Genomic DNA, 12,393 nt, shown 5'->3' on the forward strand with positions numbered 1-12,393 from the left:
TATGAAACAGTTGCGAGGGAAATTGAAATCTTCAAATCCCCCAAAATCCTTCTCTCGTTTTTCATTTTCCCACTTCACCAGTCCTCTCCCCGTCCCCTCCCCCCCCCCCCCAACCCCATACCCACACCGGAAATATCACTCCGCCGTCGCTCAACCTCCACCGGTGCCGTCGATTCACCCTGAACACTATCGAGGGCAGTAGATGATTCGAACATTCAGGTTCCTAGGTTTTTGAACAATTTGATGTGTGATATCTGAAGAAGGTTGTATTGGCTAGTTGAAGTTAGAAGAAGATGGCGAAGGTTGCTGCTGCGGGTATGGTACATCAATCAAATGCAGTTAATTTTGGTGGCGGTGGTGGTTCTAAGGTTACTACTACCACTACATTGAAACGGAAAACTCCATCGGAGTTGCGGGTGAGTACCTTTTTTCCTTGATTTAACTTTAAAGTTTCAGTTTTTTTATATGAAAGTAGCTTTTATTTTTGTTATTTATGTTATTTAAGTAAGATGGACATTAGGATGTGAGTTATAATGTGATTATTTTGTGGGTGAAGAGAGCATCCCTTTTGCATAATAACATATTTTTAAAAAGGTTGGTTAGTGCACAAAGCATCCAGTGTTCACGCAGGGTTTGTGGCAAGGCTGTACCCCAATGAGTGTGATGTAGACAACCTACCTTGATGCAAGCATTAGTTACTGCTTCAACAGTTTGAACCGTGTTTTTATGTAGGTCATGCAGAGACAACTCTACTGTCGCTCTAAGGCTTCTTTTGTCATATGCTCATAATAACATAATAATGTCGTAAGAGAAGTGTTTTAGTGACTTGACTTGGATTCTTGGAAGTGAATGGAATGAATGACAGTAGGAAGTTAACTTTTCCTTCTATTGGTCCTTGTCCTATTAAATGTTGCTGTTGCTTTTTACACCTTTCTTGGTCGAGTAGGAGTGTATATTTTGCTTTTGTGGTTTTTTTGTATGAGTAGAATTCACCGGGGAAAGTCTATTTAAGCAGCTGAAAGAATAATAAAGACTATGGAACTATGTGAGAAACATAAATTTCTTTTTGCTTTTAGTTTGAAAGAAAATTTTACTAAACAATTGAAGTTAAATATGTTTGTTAATTTTCAAGATAAAACTTAACAATAAAAATATCCTTTGTCAAAATTTCTAATTAGACCTAATCTCTCACTATGGGCATCCATGAGCATCTTTGTCTTTGACAACACTGAATATGACAGGGAGAACAATTGAAGAAAAAGAATACTGTGGAACTTGTGGATGAATCAACAGTCTCAAATGGTGGCCCAATGAGGTAATATTTGTTCCCAGATTCTTATAACTTGTTGAAGTGCAACTCACAAAGTTCATCCACTTGTTTGAAAGCAGTGGTCTTTTCCCAGGGCCCAAGAGATGTGATGTACTGAAGAACCCAAGATATGTTGATACTCGTGTGGACGAGCTATTTCCAGCCAGAAAAAGTAGCATCAGGCTTAAGTTGGTTTCAAGAAAAGAAAATGGCAAGGTTAGTTTACTTTACTTGTAGCATCCCCTTTTAGGAGAATACCACTTACGAAACAAAAACTAATTTTTTTCTATTATTTTACCCTAAAAAAAATTTATTGAAATAAGATATATGAGTTTTATTTAAAAAAAATGATTTCCAATTCAACAATACTGCAGGTCCATAAAATACACAAAACTTCAAATAAGTAATTATCACAAAAATATTATCTTCCTTCGTGCATAATGACAAGTCAAAATATAACCTAGTACATTGCATTACTTGAGTTAAAAGCACACTCTAAAATAACAAAATTAGTCACTTGGTTTAAGTTACAAGCCTTCAAAATTTCGTAAATAAGTGCCACACATGTATCATGTACAAGTCCCCAAAATAATATACAAAAACTAGATGTATATGCATATGTGATCTTCAAAAGAGCTCCCAAAAAGTCTACTCCACATGACCATCTTCATATCCCGCCTTGCATATCACCTACGATAGAAAATAACTATCGCTAAGCATAAAGCTTAGTGGTGTATAACCTTTGGACTTAGAGCCATTAAAAATTCTAAATTTCCCTTTTCATCATAAGCGGTTCAATAAGGTAGCATTAAGTCCAAGTGAACAAGTATATCAAGTATCAAATACAAATCTTAGAGAGTTTCAAAATACCAATACTAATATTCAAAGGCTTAAGTACCAAGAATGCTTATAATTCAATTCAAAAGAGTAGTCAAATAATCAATTTCACCCCATATGTACGTCATGCCTTCACACTAAGCACAATCAATATCAAGACGGACCGAAGCCCCAAAATCAAGAAGTGTCCATATCAAGAAGGGTCGTCACCCAATATCAAGAAGATCAAAGACCATGTTGAAAGTGGCTTTTCACTCGTACTCAAAAATGGACGAAAATCCATCGTCAAGACGAAATATAAATCCAAAGTCAAGATGGGCAAGATCTGAATCGAGAGGCATGCCAATATCGATGACAAGTCACCGTAACAAGAAGGACAATTTCCCAACAAGAATGCAAAATGATCTAGCAATTCGTACAAGTGGGCGATTCAACGAAAGTTTTGCAATACTTGAGATAATAGTCATACCAAAATATAAAACAAGGAGTAAGGAAACAACCCAATAAAATACTTTAAATTTCTGAAAAATAAAATATTTCAAGTTCAAGTTTATACACGAACCTTGGCGTTTTAGCATACAACAAGTTCTACCACCACTCGCGGAGTTCAATTTCTCTATGTCATAGATCAACCAAAATCCACTTCGTCAAACAGTTCCTCTTAGCTTGTATAAGAGAATATACACCTTAAATACACAATCAAATATCTACTTAAGTTTAAAAGTTCCAGCATATCGAAACTAAACATAAAATCACTGAAAATCAACCCAAAGTATCAAAACGGAAATTCTGGGCAGCACTATTGTCTTGTATTGCTGCTCAGTTTCGAAGGGGTAAATGGGATAATTAGGCTTTGAGTCCTCAAAGAAAGTTATAGCTATATGTCTTAGGGTCATATACAACTTTGAATCACCCCTACAGCAATTATGTACAACAAGATATGCTCAAAATACCCACAGCAGTCCATGTAGGATTTTTAGACCAAAATCTGGGCAGCACCTCCCCTGTACTTCATCACCATATTTCGAGTCAATAAAAGCAAAACTGGATTTTGGATCCTAAATAAAAGTTATAGCCCTATGAAATAGCTTTCCAAAACATCTTGAATCACTCAAAACTAAGTTTTACACAAGGAGTTATACTACAATTACTAACAGCAGTCCCAACCAAAAACGGGTTTGCAACCAAAGTTTATTCCCCCAATTTCGACAACAACAACTTATCAAGAACATCAACAACAATATAACCAATCATTCTACTTCATAACTTAACTAATTCCACCCATTTAATCCAACCAAAACATCCCCTAATCCATAAATTCCAACAAAGCAACAAACAAGTTTATAACACTATTTTCTCCGTTCTAATCCGTTAAATCTCTAAATAAGTTTGATAATAAGGAAAAACAACAACTAAATCTTACCTTGAAGTATAAGTCAACCACCTTAATACACTCCTTCTTCTCTGATTTTTAGCTCAAAATAAAGACAACGCAACGTGCAACGTTTTTCTCTTCATGAGCTTTTGAAATCGGAACTCGAATTTGGGTCAAAAATGGATTTTAATTCACTCTCTCTCTATCTCTCTATATTTCTATGGTGTTCTGGAAATATTTTGGATGAAAGGAAAGAGGTAAGGCTGAACTTATCTCTTACATGGAAATAAATATGGGCTGACCCGATTTGGAATCGGGTTGGGCCAAATTTTCTTCCTATCTTGACCCTTCTGCCTTGCAATGTCCATAACTTTTTATTCCGATATCGTATATAAGCCCATGACCTATGGTTGGAAAGGTATTTCAATTATCTACAACTTTCATTTTATGGGATTTTCCAAATTTTCAAATTTTGATAGGGTTATGCCCTCCTGAAGTCAGATCATCCAAAAACATAACTTAAAAAAATAAATAAATAATTCTTAAAAATAAATTGGGGTGTTACATTACTTTTTGTCAAAGTGTATATTTTTTGGGAATCTATGTAATTCAGCAAATGCTTTAGCTGATACTCATTCCATTCCATTCCAATTTATATGACATAGTTTGTTTTGGCATGAAGTTCAAGAAAGAAATAAAGACTTCTGAAACTCGTGGTCTTAAACATACCATAACATTTGTGCGGCGATAAAACTTTTGAAACTTGTGGCCTTAAAACATGGCATAACATTTGCATGACTGTAAAAGCTTCTCATTAACAGTAAAATGGAAAGTGTAAAGTAGATTGTTTCCAAAAATAGAAACATGTCATTCTTTTCGGAACAAAGGGAGTAGGTTTTTTGCGTTTTTCAAAAATAGAAATATGTTTTTCTTTTCGGAACTAATAAAGAAAAGCATCACATAAACTTGAACAAAGGGAGTAGGTTTTTTGCATTTTTCCTCCCCTACGAACTCATTATATATCTTCACAAGTTTCACATTTTTTTTCTTGCTGTCAGGAAAATTTTCAAGCAGAGAATAGTGGTAGTACGAAAAATTGTTCTGTTTCTTCAGCTTTCCCTGCTGAGAATCAACAGCGATCAAAATGGTAAATACATCTTTGTTGAGTGTAATGGCTATTATATCTTCTTGCTGCTGATTTAATGAATTTTTTGTATATTGTCATCAAAAGCCCAAAATTCTCTCTTGCTTCAACTGTAACTGGGACAGATCATGTAACCGAAACTTGTAGCACAAGCGAAAGGTGCAGTGAGAATACTTTCCGCAGTGTCACTGAGCTGTCACTGGGTAGTGTAGATGTACATGGCTTGTCTACTGTTGATATGGTAATTACAATTTCCTGCATGTATCTTCTTCAATCTCTATGTATACTTTGAATTTTGATAAAGCTACGTATTAACCTTTTATCTTTTATTGGTAGGATAAAGCCTTAAGAGGACTGGTTACTCATGAGCATCTAGGTGCTGCTGCTAAAATTGCTGAATCCTCTGAAACTGATGGTGGTATTAGGTCAAAAATTTTCTGCTCAGAACTCAATGTCCCATGCAAGATGACCCCATTGGATTTGACGATGAAAACTAACATACGAGTTGTATCCTCATCTTTCATCAATTGGTGAGTAATGAGTTAACTAATTTTGTTATTTAATGAGCCATTTTGATATTGATGCATGCCTACATTTAATTGTTGGAAAAAATGTCCATTTGCATTTCTTGGTGTTAACTCATAAAAAGAATCTGTGCATCTCAGGAGGTTTATTTACCACCAAATAACACAAGATAGTTTAAATACTCACACTATCTGGACCTGGAGTGGCAGAACTTGTTTATGATGTTGGTCTAAGTTTGTAATGAAGTGTCTGATATATACATTTTCTTTCATGAGAGTTAGTAGTTGACTCTTATGACATACTTAAGTAAGACTTGATGGCATGTAACTAAACTAAACCAAGTGTGGCATAACCATATAATAAGTGAGAGATGCACATCGTTTGACCATGCCATGAAATGTGTTCCAAAAACAAATGGTTAGTGTTGCCGCTTGTCTAAATGCGTCTATTTATAAAAGTGCTGTAAAGAATTCTGAATGTGGCTGACCAGGTTTTGGGCCCTTGTCCAAGGTGTGTTTTGTGTTAGACTCATGCAATATTGACACATTGCCACTTTTTTGTTTCCTTGTTTCTTATCTAACAGCAAATCAAAGCCTAACATTTGATTTGCCTTTACTTTTTCATCTGAGTATTATCTATACTTGTTATGCTGTACTTTTCTGCTCTTTTTACTTTGAATTGTGTTCCCCGATGTTTTTTGAAGGTTAATTAAGTCTTGTATGTCCTTTAGGTTTCATAGGTTGATCAATTGTGGCACCAACAATGTGGTGGCGAGGTCCTCAGTTAAATGTTTCATGAGACAAAAGATGACCTGTTTATCTGAAGTGACTTCTGTATCCCAATCGATTAATCCAATGTCATTGCATTCCTGGATGTATCCTCAGTCTCCTCTACCGCCTTCAGTTATATCAGCTTTAACCTTATCTGCCTCAGCTGGAGGTATTGCTGGATTCTTCTGTAGTCCTACCTTTGTTTGCTGTCTTCGCTCCTGACTGTATAAATCTGTCTTTTAATCCTAGGGCAACTGGACTTTTTAAGTGAAAGGCAGCTAGCATGGCAGGATTCATTTCGAAGTTTATATTACATGCTTCGGAAGAATGTTTGCAGCATCTTCTATGGTAATAATCATTTTAATAACCACCTTCAATGTTCTATTATAACTGACATGCAGTTCTTATTTTCTTCACATTTCATGTGACTTCACACTTATGAAATAGTAGTGATTAGGATGGATATCTGCATCTTAGTAAAGGGAGAAATGCAAGATATGGATTCTTCATGATATTATTACTTGGTTTTTGATATCCCATCAGAGCAGGGTTTTTTGGAAACAGTCTCCCTGTTTCACAAGGCAGGGGTAAGGTCTACATACACACCACCTTCCCTGTACCCCACTTGTGGGATTACACTGCGTACATTGTTGTTGTTGTTGTTGTTTGTTTTTGATATCCCATCAAGCAACTGGGTCTTATCAGTAGATTCTCTCTGTTATTTGCCCACAGGCGGTTTGTTTAACACATATACATGTATCTCTTTTAGTTTCAAAAAAAATGTGTGTATGTGTTTTCAGCCTAGTTATGTTGCTTGTAATGATAGAGAAACCATTCAAAGTGGTTCCAGCAGATTCTGTTTTAGAAGGAAGCTCTGTTTCTACTACCTATTTTTCTGTCCTTTTTCTTCATGTGCATTTTCCATTTTACGTGTTAATAATTATTGTTTAACTTTATTGGTTATGGTACTTGTGATGTTAGTTAACTTTCTTGGCTTATACATAACTAGCCTTTAAGAGCTCTATTCTTAGTCAATTTAAGAACGCATACAAAAGTTTGCATTGCCTATGTCCTTTGAAGAACTCTTATTGGATATCCTTGTATGAGGTGATGCTTAATCTAGCATAAATGAGTAAACCATCTGAGTTTATTTCTCTATTGTAACTATTTTGTGAATCTGAACAAAGATGCAATTGTTTGCAGATACAACTTCATGATAGCTTAAGGGCTTTTCACTCTGTTCCATTTTATATGACATTCTTTCCTTATTAGTCTGTTCGGCAAAGATGACTCATTTATATAGTTGGAAAACTTTAAACTTCTCATTTTGCTCTGAATAGCATGTCCTCGTAGCCATTGAAATGTCATGGTATGATTAAGACAACATGTTCCAAGGGTACTTTTGGTATTTTTTTTTCTTTATTAAATTATTTGCATAGTCTAACACCAATATAAAATGAAATGTAGGGAGTACCTTTTTTTCTGCTTCATTATATTGATCTGAATATTATGTATTCATGTTCTCTCTGTCATAAACTTTGCAGTTTGCACTGCTCAGTTTGTGATCATGTTCACCAGTTCTTATTCAGAGGACAAATGTGTTTGTAACGCATATATATCTCAGTCAACCCGGGGTTTGAGGTCATTACTCAAAGAACATGTAAGATGCTGAATATATGATACTTCTTATTTTGCTTATTTCTTCAAGCATTATTCATGTATTATCCTGCTTGTTTGTGGCCTATTTGGTGTCAACATTTACAGTATTGTTGTATTGAATATGGGTGTTGAGAATATAATGTAGTAAATAAAAAAATTGCTATCTAACAACTTAAGCGTTTAGATGAGATGGTTACGCACTTCAACATGGCGCCGGAGCTGGCAGAAGTCTTGGAACGAGTCTCACTGTCATTCAATTGCTGAAAAGAATTTCCACATGTTTGGACCACGAAAAAGAATCACGTCTGCATGTGAGGGGGCTTGTTGAGAATATAATTAAGTAATAGAAAAGTGTGGTCTCTCCAACCACTTAAGCTTTTAAATGAGATGGTCACACTCACACCCTTCAGCAATGGGAATTGGTGACCTGCAAACTTGATACAATCCTATACATTTCTTCTATTTTATGATTATAGAAGTTGCTCTTGGGGCAGCTTGGGCCTGTTATAATGTCATTAAAGTGTCATTTATTCATTAGGTCTAACCTCTGCAATTTAAGTTCCTGATAACTAGAATTTATTATGATGCAGTGATATGCAAGTAATGCTAGTGTGGATTTGAATAACATCTTAAATGTCCAGAGGGATAACATACACAGATTTAGAAATTGTGTATGTGCTCCAGTGAGAAGTTCCTTATATGTCTATAAATAGGAGCCCAAAGCAAAAAGGTATTAAAGGACGATAGAGTCTAAGGGCTTTAAGTGAGAAGCAAATGCATGATGTATAAATTTGCAGTACGTAACCTCTTATCTGTTGAAAGTGCATGCTGAATATGGATGTATATTCAGCACTTTAGCATCACTAAAAGTGAGACTAGAAAAGTGACATGTATATCCAGCACTTTAGTATCACTAAAAGTGAGACTAGAAAATGTCACTTTTTCAACATAAAGAAGCCAAATAGCATATACATATGACAAGGAAACACTAGGAGTCAAATTCTAATCATTCTTCTTTACTGTTAATAACTGATAGATTTTCCAAACAATTCTCCTTTTTTAATGTAAGTAAATAGAAGTTCATTCTCCATAATAGCTGGGATGCACTTACTTACAAGGTGTTTAGTTCATCAAACTCGAATCATTTTCAAGCGTCAATATGTACTTTCTATTTTACCTACTCATTTCATATTTGCAGTTTGTTTTGTAAAAAGAGCATAAAAGGTAAATAAAGTTGGCATAAATTCTCTACTCTTGTTGGCAACCTAGAGGTCAGTTAAGTTGAATAGACTATGGGAGATCAGGGTCTGAATCCAAGTAGAGGCAAAAAACATTGGGCGATTCCATTTGACTAAGCCTCAGTAGAGTGATTACCTGGTAGCTGTACTTCTGAGATGTAGCAGGTACTGATGAATTAGGAGGTGCGCACACACTAGCCCAAAACCACTATCATAAGAAAAGTTCTCTATTCTTGTTGTGGGGTCATTGGTGCTGGTTATTCTGTTGTGATGATGGATTTGGTCATTATCCTTCATATGCAGTAAGCAACTGGCTTCTCAGTTTGAGGCTATTCCTTCACTAGCTGTGAAGCTTGAAGGAAAAAAATATTCAACTATCCAAACACAAGTTCAACTTCTACAAACTTTCTCTAACTTTAATTTCGATAGTCATTTTTCCATCTTTAATTTCAAATTATTTTCCCCAATTGTATTTGTTTAACTCAATGGTTGTGGAAGACCAAAGAGCCCTTCTGTTTTCTTGTATTCACTCCACTCATCAGTGTTTCTGTCTAGCTCATTAAGACCCAGCACCAATTTTAGGCACTTGTAATACTATACTGTTGGAAACAGCCTCTCTACCCAAGGTAGGGGTAAGGTTTGCGTGCATCCAGCCTCCCCAGACCCCACTTTGTGGGATTACAATGGATATGTCGTTGTTGTAATACTGTACTAATATACTGTGCTGGAACATCATCTTCATGCTTTTACAATAAAATAAAGAGGAAAAACCCCATTTCCTATCTTCTGACTCTGAATGTTTTTTTTTTTTTTGGATACATAATTTGGTAAGCTGATTATGTATTGCAATCTTTTGTGGATGGTAGGATGTTTCTTATTCTATGCCTCTTTGCCACTCGAAGTTGGAGGAGCTTAGTACGGAAGAACTGGTTGAGCTTTCAGAGATTGAGAAACAAAATATGGGCCAGGTAAAATTGTTATGTTGTTGATACTCACCTGGAAAATAAATCCAGCAGTGAAATTTGCCTGCAAAGCTTTGGTATTATTGATGTCAGATTCTTGGACTGACTTGTTCATTCCAAGTTTTAGGGAAGGGAGAATTATCCAACGGATTGAGTATCTTTTTTAATGTCTTATTTTCCTTTGCTTTGATGAACTTAACTTTCTCAATTTGGAAATCTTGGGAGTAATTATAGTGATGAATTGTGCTTTAAGATAACTTTACTGCTTGCTAGAAGAACTGCTTCCTTCAAAAGCTTAACTGTAAGAGACGAGATACTTCTATTTACTTATTTTGTTCACAGTATTACCCACCCCACATAATTTTGTGATTTTTTTTTCTTGGGCTTAGCACATGGAAATATTTCACTAGTAGGTGATGGTGAGGCCGAACTAAGGACCTTTGCTTGCTTAAGATGTTGAAGAGCGTGTATAACCTGATTCAAAAACTTAAGCTGTAAAAAGGACCTTCATTTATATATTGGTTGATAGTATTATTTTTTCTAACTGGTGAATTTAATGTTTTATGCAGACTAGGCGTCGGAGTGCAATGTCTGATGTGGATAATAGGCCAGATTCCCTGCTGGAATTTACTGGAAATAAGAATGTTCATTCTTTATATGACTTTCTATTGAACTATCGGTAAACTCGTCGTTGATGACGGACGTTTAGTTGACTTCATTCCATCATATTATGCCACATGATATTCAATTGCTTATGATCTTCACTACACTAAACAGTGTTTTTCAAAATTTTCAGATATTTCTTAACTTCTCTAACTGGTGTGGATGTCCCTGTGTTGTATTCACCTATACCATTTGAGAATGCTGCACTCACTGCACCTGAGGTTGGTTTAAAACTTTTGCATAATCTTGTTTCTTCATTTATCTTGTTTGATAGTTGGACTCAGGCCATTACCTTGAGGGTCGTTTGTATGGAGATAAGATCATACATGATTATAAGACGAGTACAGTGTGATAAGTAAGACAATATGTGGATTTGACCAGATATACATTTGCATCTGTCCTTTTGCCTGATCTATGTGTGGACTCAAGATAATACTGTTCCTTGTTTGCCCTTCAATGGGCATTTGGTTATTACTCATTACATTACAAAGATATCTCTCAATATGTTAGACTTGATCTCATTATTGCATTATTAATGTCCTATCCTGTATAACCTCTCAAAATATTGTGTCTTAAGATGGTTATAGTATTACAAGTGTGTTATCTGTAATGCAAATAGATCTTATTTTACCTACTCTGCAGGTCAGATGCAAGGAGGTCAGGAGAATTGATCAGGCAGCTTCTCAAGGAATGGAGTCAAATGTGGCTTGTGAGCCTAATCAACAACCATCTTCTGGGATGTGCTATAGTGTTGAAATTAAGGGTCGATACCTTGCCCCATGGGTAACCTCTGCTATATGTGATGCTTTCAGCTCTAACAGCACAAGTTTTGAGGCGAGGTATACTGTCTAAAAACATTTTTCACCTGGATTATTTTTCATTTTCACTAGAATATAGTTTTGCATGTCATGTATTAAAAGCATGTTCTTTTACTGGTTGGAAGGGGATGTCCCTTGGGGTTGCTGTTGGATTATGGAGATCCAGAAACTGGTATTTTGATTACAAAAAGATCCACTGAAAGAACATTAAAGCTTTAAATTTTTGAAGTCAAAATCTAACCGGCAGAAATCCTTCAGTATTATGAAAAAACTACTAGTTTGAAGATGAGTTCACTGTAGTGTCCAAATGGTTAAACCGTCAACTTTCTGTATTTATATTCTGTTTAGAAATTTTAATCTATGATACTGATGCTGTTTCATTTTAATTATTTGTTACTTATGTTTTCCCTTTGTACCTCGGAATTTTATGTCTTTGCAGTTTCATCACAGAGCCAGCTTCAGTTAACTTGAATGCTAGTCTCGGCATTACTGGGAAATATTCTGATCCTGAAGTTTCAGCAACTGAAACCTTGGACAATGGTAGCCTTTGTTTTGGTATCCCGAATACCAAATTTTGTTCCCAGATAAATTCTGGTTTCTTAAAGGGGTTGAAGTACAATGGTGGTTCTTACACTGCTTTTCTTTCACCTGTTTGACATCCTGTGTACAACATATTCTGGGTAAATTATAAACTGGCATCTGTTTTTGCTGCAATACATCTTTACCGTTGTAAAATTGTTCAGTAATTGTTCGGATTTTAACTGTCTTTGGTCAAATTCCTGTTGTAAAATTGTTCAGTAACCGTTCGAGCATTATAGCTGCTTTGACAGCTAATACAGTGTATAATTTGCAAAGCGTTGATGATCAATTCTATTGTTTCTGGTGATTGTATTTTTGCTGAACTGAAATACATTGCACTTGAGGGAACTTATTATGCTGTCATATCTTGCAGATTTTGCTTCAAGTTCATCATACCTTTCTCATTTTCATTTCATTGACCTCTAACAATGGGCTCATTTGGTATATTGGATGAGATAGCAATCCCTTATATAAAATATGAGATTATTCTGTGTTCTTATGGTGGGATAAGGGA

The 12,393-nt window shown here is 35.5% G+C and overlaps 1 protein-coding gene and 1 long non-coding RNA gene across 4 annotated transcripts; one reads left to right on the top strand and one right to left on the bottom strand.

The window, feature by feature from the left end:
• Positions 1-69: 69 nt before the first annotated feature.
• Positions 70-12,186, top strand: LOC129887759 (uncharacterized). Of its 2 annotated transcripts, XM_055962978.1 has the most exons (15): positions 70-416; positions 1,242-1,315; positions 1,390-1,525; positions 4,580-4,668; positions 4,753-4,906; positions 5,002-5,195; positions 5,921-6,129; positions 6,210-6,308; positions 7,505-7,620; positions 9,724-9,825; positions 10,389-10,498; positions 10,616-10,703; positions 11,125-11,321; positions 11,426-11,472; positions 11,740-12,186. In XM_055962978.1, the coding sequence occupies exons 1-15, from the start codon at positions 294-296 to the stop codon at positions 11,769-11,771; spliced, it is 1,770 nt and encodes a 589-aa protein (XP_055818953.1). In that variant the 5' UTR covers positions 70-293; the 3' UTR covers positions 11,772-12,186. The 2 variants fall into 2 exon arrangements, with proteins under 2 accessions (XP_055818953.1, XP_055818952.1); XM_055962977.1 differs by lacking the exon at positions 11,426-11,472.
• On the bottom strand, positions 1,751-3,757 carry LOC129887760 (uncharacterized). 2 transcript variants are annotated; one of them, XR_008766474.1, is made up of 4 exons: positions 3,570-3,757; positions 3,100-3,150; positions 2,709-2,832; positions 1,751-1,999 (listed from the first exon to the last, which is right to left on the bottom strand). It is a non-coding gene; the product is annotated as an uncharacterized LOC129887760 (long non-coding RNA). The 2 variants fall into 2 exon arrangements; XR_008766473.1 differs by lacking the exon at positions 3,100-3,150.
• Positions 12,187-12,393: the final 207 nt, after the last annotated feature.

The sequence above is a fragment of the Solanum dulcamara genome, chromosome 4 (genome assembly GCF_947179165.1).
Source record: "Solanum dulcamara chromosome 4, daSolDulc1.2, whole genome shotgun sequence".
NCBI classification, from domain to species: Eukaryota; Viridiplantae; Streptophyta; class Magnoliopsida; order Solanales; family Solanaceae; genus Solanum; species Solanum dulcamara.